General features: G+C 42.2%; 1 protein-coding gene across 1 annotated transcript in view; it reads left to right on the top strand.

Moving 5' to 3' along the window:
• Window positions 1–15,494, top strand: part of prkg2 (protein kinase cGMP-dependent 2) — a 140,676-nt gene that overhangs the window by 103,636 nt on the left and 21,546 nt on the right. The window contains exon 17 of the mRNA XM_069923139.1: window positions 3,633–3,695. Within this exon, the coding sequence (XP_069779240.1) occupies window positions 3,633–3,695 (63 nt within the window). The remainder of the gene's footprint in view (window positions 1–3,632; window positions 3,696–15,494) is intronic.

Below are 15,494 nucleotides of genomic sequence, written 5' to 3' on the forward strand. Positions count from 1 at the left end.
GCAAAAAGCAAACAGGCATCTGAATAAAAAGATGGGGGGAGGGGAGGAGGAGATGAGAGAAAGGGAGGGAGAAAGCAGAGGGGGAGGAGAACAGGCTAACATGTAAGAGTTCATGGGTGGATATTGGTTGGAGGGTCGAAGGGAAAAAAAGCTGAGACGTGATCGGGTCAGGGGATAGCACTCTGCATGGAGAGGGAAGGATAGGGGATGGGGAATGGAGGAAAAGAGACAGAGGAATAAAGAGACTCAGGGGAGGGATGTAATGAAAACAGGGATATTGATGTTAGTACCATCCACCACTGAGACTATCTACCTTGGTGGATTGAAGACGGGTAAGCCTAGCCCCACCCCCCCATCCACCTTGCCATTTTTTCACACAGTACTCAGAAGGCGGATGAAATCCAGCTTTAAAGTTCTGTGTTAAAGGGGAGCCCCTTTTACACAGAGCATAAAAGTCAGCTTTTATCCACCTTTCAAGTGTTGGGTGAAAGAATCATAAGGCAGATTGGGGGGATCTAGGTTTAACTGTCTTCGATCCACCTTAGGTAGGTAGTCTCAGCGGTGTAGCGTACATTTTTCGGTTCTGTGTAAATCGCAAGCCGGCTTCCTAAAACAGGTCATATCTACGGGAATACTGCAGTGGGATTGTTTGGAGAGTGTTCAGATGGAATATTAGATACAGTTCCTCCAATTTTCAGGTTGCCTCGGTTTAGCAGTGCATGAATAGACATGTTGGTGTAGGAATTAAAATGATTGGTTATCTGGACACTCTACAGCCAGATGGCATTAACGTTGATTTCTTCAGTTTCTGTTAGGTCTCTCCCCTGTCTCCCTCTCTTTCCCTGTCTTCTTACCTCCAGCCCCCCACCCCTTTCCCTTTCCATTCAGAGAGCTACTGTTTCCCCCTATCACTTTTCAGCTTTATTTCTCTTCTGCCTTCCCATCTATATCCACCTATGACCTCTTACCTGCTGGCTGTGGTCCTCCCCGGTTCCTTCCTCCCTCCTGTCCTCTCCCCACCTCATTACGCCTGCCTGATTTTTGTTTATACCTCGATGTAGGGTTCTGGTCCAAAATGTTGGTTATACCTATTTGCTTCCAAAAGACACTAAGTGACCCGTTGAGTTTCTCCAACACTTTAATGCTATTGACCTCCTCTGACCACGTTACTGCCAGATTGGTTCTATTGCTTGGATCATGGATTAAAATTGGCTCTGGTGTAAACTGAATCCAATTTGCCGATTCAAAGAATAGCTCTACTGCAGATATTCCTCTGGTAAAAATTAAAAGAGTTGGTTAAAATGATAGCCAGCAAATAGTAAATAAATTCAAACGCAGCAAGTGATCAGTCCTTTTAAATGCCAACCCACTCATCAGACAAGTAGAGTTAAAATCAGCCCTAAGATATTTAGTTCAGCCTTATGCAAATGATCACTAACTCTAACGATCTTTGGCAACTTCAGTGATAAACCCCAGTGTTCAATAAAATGGTATCATGTTAGAGATCACAGACACTATTCTCATCCACAAAGGAAATCTTTTGTTTGATGCTGGTGGCACTCAATAAATGTTACCTAATTGTACCTGATTGACAGACATTTGGCAGAATGCATTGCTTCAGTGATCCTTGATGCTATTTTCATTTTCGGGTTGTCTGATTAATTGTTCCAATCTTCTCAAGTATTAATGAATTCTGAAAAGAAGAGAGATCTCTGATTTGGTTATGCAGAGAAGCATAATATCAAAATTATTGATCTTAAGAGATGTGTGTAAAGATATTATCTAGCCTGGATAGTAAATGCTTATGGAGTAAAACATGAAAGTCTGCAGATACTGTGATTGTAGTAAAAACACAGAAATGCTGGAGGAACTCAACAGGTCTCTCAGCGTCCATAGGAGGTTAAGACATTTCAAGCCTAAGCCCTTCTTCAAGGTAGGTACATCAGTAGGTTATTGGAAAACTAGATGGAATAATGAAGTAGAATTGAAAAGGGTGGCGATATTTCATGAGAATAAACTATCCAGTCCCTATTGCTGAGGGGCGATAGAATAGAGGGTTCCAATTTTCCATCCACTGCACCCAGTGCTTCCATTGTGGCCTCCTCTACACCAGAGAGACTGGACACAGACTGGGACATCGCTTTGATAAGCACCTCGGCCCTGTCCGTCATATCCCAGTGGCCACCCATTTCAAATCCTCACTCCATTCCATTGCCGACACATCTGTCCATGTTCTCACGCCCTTCCAGAATGAGACCACCTGAAAATCGGAGGAACAATACCTCAGATTCAGTCTGGGCACCTGCCAACCAGATGGCATTAGCATTGACCTCTTCAGTTTCTGTTAGCCCTCTTCCCCACCCCATCTTACATTCCGCGTCTCCTTTCTTCTAGCTCTGTCTTGCATTCCCTCTGCCTGCTTTCAGAGCCAAAGGCAGCCCTCCTTCCCCAATGAATTCTCACCTTTCCTCTCTTCTGTCCTCCTACCCATATCTAATTGACACCATTTGTCTGTTTGTCTGTATTCCTCTCCCAACCCATTTAATTTACTCACACTTTGAAGAAGGGCTCAGGCCTGAAACGTCAGTAATATATCTTTCTCTCCTATGGACGCTGAGAGACTTGCTGAGTTCTTTCAGCATTCTGTGTTTTTATTAGTAAATGCCTACACTTAATTTTCCTTCTGGTAAAATAATATAGTATAAGATCAGTAGCACACATCGCAGGTACTGTGAACCCAGTTGTGGTTTTATGAAATTCTAGGGCGTTTCACCATCTATAGCAATTGAATTTAATGTTATTTCCAACTTTTCTGTGGTGGTCAGTATGAGTTCTGGTTTCACCAGCAGGCAGCTGTGTCCAATAAGATTGCAAGTCTGTTCAGACTGTGCTAATGAATGACATAGACCTACATTGTTAGGACATCAGCCAGGACATGGGGTTGTACACAATAAATCATACTTTCATAATCCCCATTACTTAATAAAAAACACTTTTAATTTCAAATTTAATTCCCCTGCAGCTGTGGCAGGATTTCAGATTTATTGCCAGAGCACATGCGTGACATCATACAACCCTGAGATTCCTTTTCCCTGTGGGCATAGCAGAATTCCCACTAATTGGTAGTGCAAAAAAAAAGTGTACACAATGTAAACAAACAATAAACAGATAATGAATGTAAACAAATTGACTGTGCAATACAGAGAGAACAAAAGAAAATCAATAAAGTGCACAAGAGTCCATAAATGAGTCCCTGATTGAGTTAGTTGTTGAGGAGTCTGATGGTGGAGGGGTAGCCGCTGTTCCTGAACCTGGTGGTGCGAGTCTTGTGGCAACGACACCTCTCTCCTGATGGCAGCAGCAAGAGCAGTGTGCATCCCGGGTTGTGTGGGTCTTTGATGATTGCTGCTGCTCTCTGCCGACACCATTCCCTGTAGATGTACTCAATAGTGGCTTGATTTGATTTTGTTTCTCCAATCTTTGAATCAGGCCTTTGTATGATTATTTCAATTGCAGAACCAATATGTCCACTAAAGCAGTAATTCCAGGAGACCAATAGTTGGGAAAGAAGGGAGAGAGAAATTGGGAGAAAAAAATGAAATTTTCATTTTCATGTGATATTTTCATTGCAGACAGAATCCAAATGAACGGCTGGGAAATCAGAAAAATGGCATAAATGACATAAAGAAACACAGGTAGGATTCTTTGCGCAGATATTTGACAGGGCTGGATACATAGGTTCAATCTTGGTTGGGATTTATTTATTTCTGGATTTGGTGGGGAGGCTTACAACCAACCATGCTGGAACTTTGAGCTGAAGAGAGGAAGGGACTTTCCATAGGATAATGGAAACCCACTTTCAAACATAAGGAATGTGGAAAAATGATGATTGGAAATATCACATATTAAGAAGTGGCCTATTTTATATTTTAGTTACTTATGATAAACTTTTACTGCCTGAGCATTCAAAGGCTCCACATCGAATATCACCATGGCACACCGAACCGGACCTTTCTACATTGGCTACTGGAAGTCCAGGTTTCTCAACATGGAGAAGTTTTGCTGATAATTGTCATAAATCTCCAAAGATGCTTGGTTCTGCCATCACCTGAATGCTTTCAGAATGGCGACATCAGGAATTCTGATCTCACGATCTCATACATATGTGGCTCTAAAGGCAGCCACAATTTTGTCCTCCTTTTTCTTCCTACAGTTCAGTGTTAAATCCTCTCCTGCATCTACTGCCTGACATGGCTCCAGCTTTACCTACCGAATGCCATTTTCTATTGCCTTATGTTTGATTACTGTGGGCTGCTCCCTTTCGCACTTTTTCTCAGTCCATGGATTAGGCTCATTTCTGATACTCTTCATTCAGTCACCAAATAAACATTTTAAAAATTTTAAATTTAAATCTAGACAAACAGCATGGCCTGTGCAACCCAAATGCCCTAATTACCCTGCAACACCCATATATTTTGGGAGGGTGGGAGGTAACCGGAGCACACAGAGGAAACCCACGCAAACACAGGGAGAAGGTATAAATTTAAACTCCTGACAAACTGTGCTGGATTCAAATCCGGTTCTCTGGTATTGAAATTGCATTGTGCTAACCACTCTGTTAACTATGCCGTCTTTTTTAAAGTTAGCCAACTAACATTGTTGACTGGAAATATAATGTCTTAAAAGTCCTACTGCTTGGCACACACAATTCTTGTGGCAGTTGGTGAAAAAGCAGTATTTCACAGAGGATGAGCATCATTTCCAGTGATTTGGATGATGTTTATCCCTCAAGCACCTACTAACAATTTTAATTATTTGGTAATTATCATGTTACTTCTGTGAAGTCCATTGTGCAAAAATTAACTTTAGTATCTCCTATATTGCAAACAATAAATTGTGGCAGCCCTCCCAGGCGAACCGGCTCACGAAGCCGCAGGCAAGCAGCGGCAGGTCTGACTATGAGAGCTCCGGGTGCGGGGCAAGTCCACAGCCTGGCGGCAAAAGTCATAAAGGTCCCGGGAGTTGCAAGTGTCATCAGGTTCCAAGGGAGTTCTATTAAAGCCAGTTGGTTCAACTCACTTTTGACTCTGTGTGGGTCTTTCGCTCTCTTCATGCGTAGCGCGACTACAAACTAAACTTTAAGAAGGGTTTCCTTGCTCATCCATGTAAGTATTTGAGTTAGGAATCAGAGGATGCCATTCGGCCCCTCATCTGCTGTGCTCTTCTGTGAGATTGTAGTTGATTTTAACCTAGATTTCACGTCTCCAACTACCTTTGGTCATGTTTACCTCAGCTCATCAAGCACCTATCTACTTCTGCCTTAAAAATATTCTAATGTTTTGCTTCCCCGATCCTTTGACTAAGAGGGTGTCAAAACTTGCAGCTCTCGGTTAATAATTTTCACCTCACTTCTTAATTCTCAAGCAAGTGAAAATCTGCTCTTGACATCCAAAATCACTGATTGTCATGAACAAGTCATGAAATTTAGTGTTTTGTGGCAACATCATAGAGCAAACGTTCATATTATAACCACCTTAGGACGTTACTATTAAAAAAAAATAACACTAACAGTGCACGAAAAGTAAGGCCGTGTCTTTGGTTCATTGATTATTCGGCAATCAGATGGCAACGGGGAAGAAGCCGTCCTTGTGCTGTTGATGCTCATCTTTCGGCTCTTGTACCTTTTTCCCAAGTGAAAAGGGTGTGTCTGGGTGGTGGGGGTCTTTGAGGATAGAGGCTGCTTTTTTAAGACACTGCCTCATGTTGATATCTACAATGGGGTGGTCTGGTGCCTGTGATGTCGCAGGCTGAGTTAACACCCCTCTGGAGTTTATTCTTGTCCTGACGGTTGGTGACTCCACACCAGGCAGTGATGCAACCAGCCAGAATGCTCTCCACAGTACACCTGTAGAAGCTTTCGAGAGTTTTCGGTGATATACCGTATCTCCTCAGGCACCTCAAAAAGTACAGCCACTGGTGAGCCTTCTTTGCGATTGCATCAACATGGAGGCTCCAAGACAGATCCTTGGAGATGTTGACAGCCAGGAATTTGAAGTTCTTGACCCCCATTCCAGGTATGAGATCAATAAACCTTCTCTGAACTTCTTCCAATGATGCATTTACATATCCTTCCTTAAAGAAAGAGACTAATTCTGTGCACAATGCATGAATTATGGTCTCATTAAATGCTGTAGATAAGTGTCGCACAACACATTCTTTTGAATTCAATTCTCTTTTGACTGACAATGTTAATAATAACATTATTTTAGGTGTCCAAATTGTTTATCTGCACCTGCATTCTAGCCTGTAATATGATTTAGGGTGACCAGAGGTTGTGAAAGCCATTATACAGTAAAATATTTCTTTAAGAAACTGCATGTGGCATTTGAAGGCTTATTCACAACCTTGACTCATCATTCACAGACACTTAGCTATTGTGGAAGATCATTGAACTTCTCATGGTACTAGAGGCATTATCTTAGGACCTCTAGAAGTATATACTCCCATCGCTTTCTCAGCTGATACCTGAAGGAATCCTTGTCCCTCTGTGAACAGTTTATCTCAGTTACAGTAAAATCACTGTCATCTAGAATTCAAGTTATTGGCAGCTTCAAGCAAGTGGAAAAAATAACACGGAAAATAAATGGGTAAAAAATATGAAAATTTTAAATTGGTGCCCGCTCGAGAATAGTTCGCCAATCATGCAACATACAATCGCAAGCAACTAGGCAAATTCACTGATCCAGCATCTAACAATCTCCACTGGTGTTGGATACTTGGGCTTTTACTGTACAGACAGTCCCCGGGTTAAAAACAAGTTCCGTTGTCTAGGTCTGTTTTTAACTCGAATTTGCATTTAAGTCGGAACAAGTACATACGGTCCTTATTTAGTGTCAGTTAGACAAATGTTTATCTTAGTATAAAGCATATATCATATATATATTTCATTTCTATGCATTAAAACACTTAAGAAACATTTCCAAATGCACTACATCTTAAACATCCAATTGTGTACCGTATTATTATAGGAGAAGATGATGGAGAGATGACTACTGTTGGAGAGGATGGGCGTGGTGCTGGAGAGTCAAGGTTTGATTGGTGCTGCTAGTGGGGCGGGGGGGGTGGGTTTACTACTGGAGTCAATTTCTTGAAGTAGGCATCAAGGGAGGTTTGTACAGAGCTTTCCTTTTGCTCATCTTCAATCACCTTGTAGCAGCTGAGATCCTTGGTAACTACACGGTAAACTTTATCAAACCTCTTTGTTTCAGGATCTTGCTCCTCTGACTTTGCCATCCCTGATTCAATGAGACAAAAGGCTTCTGCTAACTGTTTCTTCAAAAGCTTTTCCAGTTTTGGAGTGCTTAGGACTGAGTCTTCCTCAAGTGCTGTCATCTGCTGCTCTAATTTCATAAGGTCTTCATTGGTCAGCTTGTTCAGCATGGGAGTCTTAAATGCAGTTGATTACCAATATCAACCACAGCTTGCATGGCTTTGGCGATGTCGTCAGCTGTAAACCCCTGAAAAGCACGTGCAAATTGGGGGCACAATTTGTTCCACACTCCTCTCATGTTTGACTGTTTCATTTTATCACAAGGGTCTGCAATATTTTTGATGGCTTCAGAGATGCTATCATTCCTCCAGAACTCCCTTAAGTTCATCACATCATCTTGGGTAGCCCTGACCGCTTGTGAGAAGGTCCACCGTAAATAATAGACCTTAAGTGAGGCTATGATTCCCCTGAAATAGAAATGTGGTGTCGGAGGATAAAAGTACAACTCTAGATTGGAATGAAGGTCGTCTAAAGTGCGTGGATGTTGGGGTGTGGTGTCAAGCACTAGGAGAATTTTGAAAGAAATTTTCTTGGCCAAGTGATAAGGTTCAACAGCAGGGACAAAATGGTTCAAGAACCAATATTCAAAGACTGCAATTGTAACCCAAGCCTTTGCATTTGTCTTCCCAGTAATGGGAAGAGATACCTTATTGATACGGCAAAGTGCCCTCGGATTTAGGGAGTGATACACAAGCCAAGGCTTGAGCTTGAAATCCCCAGATGCGTTATCCCTAAGCAATAATGTTAGCCTATCCTTCCATGCTTTAGGCTCTGCTGCACAGAGTTCTATTAAAGCCAATTGGTTCAACTCCCTTTCGAAATGTAGGACCAAAATAAGCATCCGAAATAGGCCTGTCACATCTACATTGGGAATATTTTGTCTTACGAGTAACCTTCCTCCTCAATAATTTCCTTCAGCATTTCAGGAAATCACTCGCCGCATTAACATCGGCACTCACTACTTCACCTTGCATTTTAATATTATGCAAATTTGTACTCACTTTGAAATGATTGAACCAACCCCTACTCGCAACAACTTCTTCATTATCATCTTCACTTGATGCTTGTGCAACTTTTAAATCATTGCGGCACCTCACCCACGCAAAAGGTGAACCGGCTCACGGGGTCGCGGGCAAGTTGGTGGAAGATCTGACTGTTAGAGAGTGGTGCAGCAAGCAAACAGAAAAATTAACAAAGACTGGACAACTGGCTTTAATCCATTAAAAGTCTGTACACCAGTTTCTGTCCTGATGGCTCCACGAGTGATTAGCCCAGGAGGGGCCAGCTCAGGTTTATATTCAGGTCAGTTGATTGACAACCGGCCAAGTGGAGTCAGTCCCTTAGGTCCCGGGAGTCGCAAGCGTCATTGAGTTCTGAGGGATTTGAGCACACACGAGAGTTCTATTAAAGAAAGTCGGTTCAACTCACTTTCAACTCTGCTGGTTCTTTGCTCGCTGCATGCCTTGTGCGAATATGCAAGCCTTTTCTTGTACTAACATAAGGCTAATTAGCATATTATGCTGATTCTGATCATCTAACTAAATTATTAAAAGTCTTTCCATTTCAATAATTAAACCAGTATATTGCTGAGTAATATTTGTAGCTTTCATCAGGACAGGGCTGTTCACATACTCCTTTATTCTTATTTTATTCCTTAAAATTGTTCTGATTGTTGACCAACTGTAGCCCAAAGTTTTTCCAATGACTGATGGTGTTTCACCTCTTTCCAATTCCCTTATTATTTCCAATTTATTTTCAGTCATGAGCATTTTCCTTTTCTTTGATGCATCACCAGCACTTGGATCGGATTTACATTTTGGAGGCACGTTACTCTGTTATTGTGTGTTCAGTGCAGTAGTTACAGGACATTCCCCTTTAAAGCAAACTGTTGGTTCAAGAGCTCAATCAGACAAAATACAGGTAAGAGTACTACAGGTAAGTACAGGTAAGTATGCGCGTGATGTTCAATTCAGTACCTTAAATTTTGAATGTTCCAGCGAAGTCCAGTAATGCTACTCCCTTGTGATGCTGGGTGACAGTAGCATCACCTTGCTCAAACCAGAAGTTCCCGGCATTCTACTTCCGGCTAGCTTCTTGGTGAGTTGTTCATAAATCAGGCGTTTTCATCCCAGGGACTCGCTGTATTTTGCTCCTCACCGAGCGAAACTCTGCAGTATTGTGTGAAGGTTACTGAGCTCATTATCTCTCATTCCATCCTTTCCAAGGTCAGATTCCCTTCTGGCCTGATTGACCCCACTTGCCTCAGTCACACCACTTTTAGAGAAACAGGCTGTGTACACCTGGCTAATGGGATGAATCACTCCTGATTTTGATGTTGCTTCAAGTAAAATGTCCCCCAGTTTGCTCCTGAAGGAGGCTGAAAAAATTGAAACAAGCAAAGTTTGTGCAGTTCCTCTAATACATCTGAGGAGTGTGAGTTACTTGTTCATTGGGATCACCTCATCTTCTGTGTGGGCACCTTCCAACCAAATGGCATTAACATCGACTTCTCCAATTTCCATTAACACCCCCCTTCTTCCCCATGTTCTTTTACCCTGCTTGCGCTCTCTCTCTCTCTCTCTCTCACACAGAGTCAACATTAAATCTTGCCTTTCCTCTTAATATATCCAATGAACACCTTTTGTTCTTCTGGACTCCTCCCCTGCTATTATTCAGCCCTTATTCAGATGCCTTCCTGTTGAGATGCAAGCTGGTCTGGTTGGCACACCCGGCTGTGTGCTTATGAACGGAGCAGAACAGGACTTTCACGGACATTTTTAATCTGTCCCTAGCCCAGGCAGTTGTCTGCCTGCCTCTATGGATGCTCATCAATTCACCTACTATACTAACAGGTCAACCGAGGATGGCATTTCAACAGTTCCTTACTCTGCTTTGACTCATTTAGACAGCTCTAACTCTTATGTTGGAATGCTATTTATTGACTATAGCTTTGCTTTCAACACTGTTGTCCCCTCTAAGCTGATAACCAAACTTTATCTGCATGGTATCAGTCAATCCCTTTGTAATTGGATTTTGAATTTGCTAACTAACAGACCTCAATCTGTTAAACTGGGCAATATTTTCTCTTACATTCTTACCTTGATTACCGGCATACCCCAGGGTTGTAGTTGAGCCCCCCCCCCTCCACTTTTGTAATCCTTCTTTACCTCCAAGTGTGTTCCTATGTGTAGTACAAATTTAATAATCAAGTTCGCAGATGACACCATGGTGCTAGGCCTGATAAAAGAGGACCATGAGACGGCCTATAGGGATGCAGTTCAGCTCCCAACCTTGTGATGTGCCGATAACAACTTTACACTCAACACTCAGAAGACCAAGGAGACCATTGTGGACTTCAGGCGTTCCAGAAACCACATGCATGTACCGATTTACATCAATGGAGTGGTGGTGGAGCATTTATCGAGATTTAAATTCCTTGGCATTCATACTTGGTCCTTGAATTCTTCAATTCAATTAAAAAGGCACATCAGCGTCTTTATTCTTTGAGAAGCATGAGGAAGGTACACGTCTGGCCCAGGATATTGTTGGATTTTTATAGATGCACAATGGAGAGCATGCTGACATATACGGTGTAGTACGGGAATTGTCTTGCACAAGATGGCAAGGCACTCCAGCCAGTAGTAAAAACTGCCCAACGGATCATTGGCCTACAAAGCCTACAATCGGAAACATCTATAGGGAATGAGGCCTGGGCAGGGCGAGAAACATCATCAACAGTGCAACACTCCCAAATCACAGACATTCCACTCTTCTACTCGGGCAGACATTACAGGAGCCTTTACTCATGCCGCAGTGGGCTCAAGAAGAGCTTTTTTTTATAAACAAAATTGTGACTATGTTGAATCACGGCGCTGAGCAGTCCTACACTCACATTGTAAAATCAGTACTTTTCAACAGTTAATTGTAGAATAGTATTGTTGTTGGTTTTAATTGCACGTGCTTTATTCTAATGTGCACAGCACTATTTTAAACTTCCAGTCGATGCTGATTGTATTTGATTGGCTGGTTTACTGGTACAATGTCAATAAAGTGAATCATCTTCATTTTTGCTTATACAGGTACACGATCCTTTATCCGGAACCCTTGGGGGACAATGTTTCGAATTTTGGATTTTTCTGGATATCAGAAAGTCCACCCGAATTGTGCTGCTATATACACCCCTACTCCCTTCCAGTCACCCGGCCATCTCCCCCAACCGCTGGTCCCTCGGCCGCTCATCCGTCTTCCCCAAGCATCAGACCCTCGGCCACCTTCCCCACGCGCCAGTCCCCCGGCCGCCTCCCCCAAGCGCCGATCCCTCGTCCGCCTCCCCCAAGCACCGGCTGCCTCCACTCCACTTACCGGATTTTGGAGCTATCCGGATATTAGATGTCCAGATAAAGGATCGTGTACCTGTACCTCGAAGAAGGGTACAGGGTCGAAATGTCGGTAATATATCTTTACCTCCTATGGATGCTGCGAGACCAGTTGAGTTCCTCCAGCATTTCAGTGTCTTTTTATTATGATCTAGTCACCCATTTTCAGAAGTTATTCTATCTGAAGCCCAAAGATTATTATTTTCTAAATATCAACAACTGCGTCATTCATATGACATCGCTGGATGTTGTCACATTCTATCATTTTGGACAGTCAGCTATTTATATTTTCTGCTGAAAGATGTGCAGTTGAATGCTTAGATGTCGTGGCAACAACCTTTTCCCATCCTTCCCCTATTTTCACATAACAAATCAGACAAGTCAAATTTACATTAGTTAGCTAATTACAGGACAGTCTCCAGGAGATTAAACCCCAGATAATTTGTTCATTGGAAGAAATAAACAGTCTAAGGTAGAGAATGAAGCAAGAGAATAGAAGAATGTGATTTTGCCTGATAATTAATGCTAACAGTTACATCAGCAGAAGAGTTTGCTTGTTTATTTAGCAATTTAAAAGATCTGTTGACACTGGAGATACTGATTTTAACAAACACATTCTGTGAGTTCCATTCATTTTACAATCAGGCAGTCATGCTAAACATCTGTAGAATTGTCAGGTCTCTGATGTTTTGGCAATATTAAAAAGATCCAGAGATAAATAACTACAGCAAAGAAGTCTAATATGTATTTTGTTTTGGTTCACTTCTTTGTACGATCTGAGAATCGGAATCAGAATCGGGATTTATTGTCATGAACAAGTCACAAAATTCGGTGTTTTGTGGCAGAACCGTAGTGCAAACATTCATATTATAACCATCTTATGACATTACTGTAAAATATAAAATAACAACCGTAACTGTACATGAAAAGTGAGGCTGTGTCTTTGGTTCATTGATTATTCAGGAATCTGATGGCAGTGGGAAAGAAGCTGTCCTTGTGGCACTGAGTGCTCGTCTTTTCCCCAATGCTAGCAGAGTGAAGAGGGCATGGCCTGGGTGGTGGGGGTCTTTGAGGATTGAGGCTGTATTTTTTAAGACACCGCCTCATGTAGATGTCCTTGATGAAGTGAAGTCTGGTGTCTGTGATGACGCAGGCCGAATTAAAAACCCTCTGGAGTTGGTTCTTGTCCTGACAGATGGCGCCTCCATACCAGGCAGTGATGCAACCCGCCAGAATGCTGTCCATGGTATAGCTGTAGAAGATTACGAGAGTCTTCGGTGACGTACTGAATCTCCTCAGACACCTCACAAAGTATAGCTTTGCACTCAGGGCTATTGGTATCCCCATACCAGAAGTGTATGGGGATACCATACCATACAGTATAGTTGGCGAGCTTTCTTTGTGATTACATCAATTTGGAAAGCCATGTTTAAATTAAGGAAGATACATTAGTGATATTTTGATGTGGCATTGGTTCACCATTCTGAATTAACCAGTTTAATTCTTCCAGGTTTTCTTACCTGTGCAGTCCGTAATAGGAGCATAAGATATAGGAGCAGAATTCGAGCTGAATACCTTGAAGGAGTGCTCAGGTCTGAAATGCTGTTGATATATCTTTATCTCCTATGGATGCTGTGAGACTGGTTACGTACCTCCAGCATTTCTGTGTGTGTTTAACTACAATCACTACAGACTTTCGTCTTTCACTCTAGGAGCAGAATTAGGCCATTTGACTGATCAAGACTGATGTGTTGTTTTTTATTTTTTGGCCCCATTCAATTAACTACGGGGATATTTTTATAAAAATAATAAAGTTCTGCAGAAACACTGCACAAAAATTTTATACCCAGTCACTTTGGTGTCACCACCCCCCTCCCCCCACCCCATGGTGTCACCTGGTGACTACCCCTGGACCCCTAGTGATGCCAGAAGGTATAATATTATTACAGCACGAAGAAATGAATTTACTAGCAGCATATAATTATGAGAGTTGATCCCTTCATTATTCAAAAGTTAGACACACTATGTAAACAATTTAAAATATTACAAATGATTTATAACTTTATTATAATTTCCTTTTTTAAAACTGGAAACGTCCTGTACTGTAACGTATTTGATATTGAAGTGGAGGAAATATTGAAAACACATACCATACAATCGTAATAAGACCACAAGATATTGGATAAGAACTAGGCCATTCAGCCCATCAAGTCTGCTCTGCCATTCCATCATGATCTGATCTATTCTTCCACTCAGCTCCACTCCTTCACCGGATTATTCACGTGCCTGCCAATCTCTGCCTTAAGCAAATTCCTGAGGTTCACCACTCTTTGGCTAAATCAAATCCTCTGCCTCTCTGTTTTGAATGGGTGCCCTTCAATCCTGAAGTTTTTCCCTCTTATCCTAGACTCCCCTCTCATGGGAAGCAATTTTGCCTCATTTATCCTGTTCAGGCCTTTCTATATTCAAAATACTTCTATGAGGTTCCCCCTCTTTTCCTGAACTCCAAAGAATACAATCCAAGAGCCGACAAACACTTATCATCTGCTAATCCTTTCATTCCAGGAAACATTCCTGTGAATCTTCTCTAAACCCTCTCCAATGCCAGGATGTCCTTTCTTAAATAAGGAGCTAAAGATTGTCAAAGTCAAAGACTCCAATTGAGGCCTCCCCATAAACCCTCAATATCACATCCCTGCTCTTATATTCTACTCCTCCAGATATAAATCCCAACATTTCATTTATCTTCTTCACCACCGACGCAACCTGGATGATAACATTAGGGGTATCCTACACGAAAACTCTCAAGTCCCTTTGCGCCTGTGAATTTTCAATTTCCTCCCCATTCAAAAAAAAACTTCTGCCCTTTTACGGTTAGCGTTGAAGGCAGCACATTAGCATAGTGGTTAGTGCAAATCTGTTACAGCACCAGTGACCATGGTATGTTCTCCGCGTGATTACGTGGGTTTCCTTTGCGTGCTCCAGTTTCCTCCTAAACTTCAAAATTTTATGGGTTTGTTGGTCAACTTGGGTGTAACCCCTCCACATCCCTACGTTTCCTGATGATCCCATCCTGTTCGAATCTGAGGATGAAGTGTGTGTTGCCTTCAGGAGGGCAAAAGCATCCGGCCCGGACAGAGAACCTGGCTGGTTTTAAAAATTTTTGCTGACCAACTTACCAATGTATTCATGGATATCTTCAACAGCTCAATGCGGCAGGACATGGCATCCATCTGTTTCAAACAGGCATCAATCATATCAGTGCCCAAGAAGAGTGCCTTAATAACTATCGACCAACAGCACTTACATCAACAGTGATGAAGTGTTTTGACAGGCTCATGTTGAAGCATATCAGCTCCTATCTGAGCAATGACATGGATATATTCCAGTTCGCCTAACATAACAACAGATCTATGGAAAATGCCATCTCACTGGCTCTAAACAAAGCCCTGGAACATCTAGACAGTAAATTCATCAGGATGCTCTTTTATCAACAACCATTCAGTATTTAACACCATCATCCCATTAAAACTGATCAGCAAACTCCAAGACCTGGATCTCCATATTCTACTGTGTAACTGGATCCTCCAGTCCACAATAAGGTAAGAGCATCTCCGCCAGTCTCCATCAGTACCGGAGCACCACACGGCTGGATTCTTTGCCCCCTGCTCTAATCATTTTACACCTACGACTGTCTGGCTTGGAACGACCATAACACCATCTACAAATTTGACTATGATACCACGATAGTGGGTTGTATAAATAAAGGCGATGAGTCGGCCAAATTG

The sequence above is a fragment of the Narcine bancroftii genome, chromosome 3 (genome assembly GCF_036971445.1).
Source record: "Narcine bancroftii isolate sNarBan1 chromosome 3, sNarBan1.hap1, whole genome shotgun sequence".
In the NCBI taxonomy this organism is placed as follows: domain Eukaryota; kingdom Metazoa; phylum Chordata; class Chondrichthyes; order Torpediniformes; family Narcinidae; genus Narcine; species Narcine bancroftii.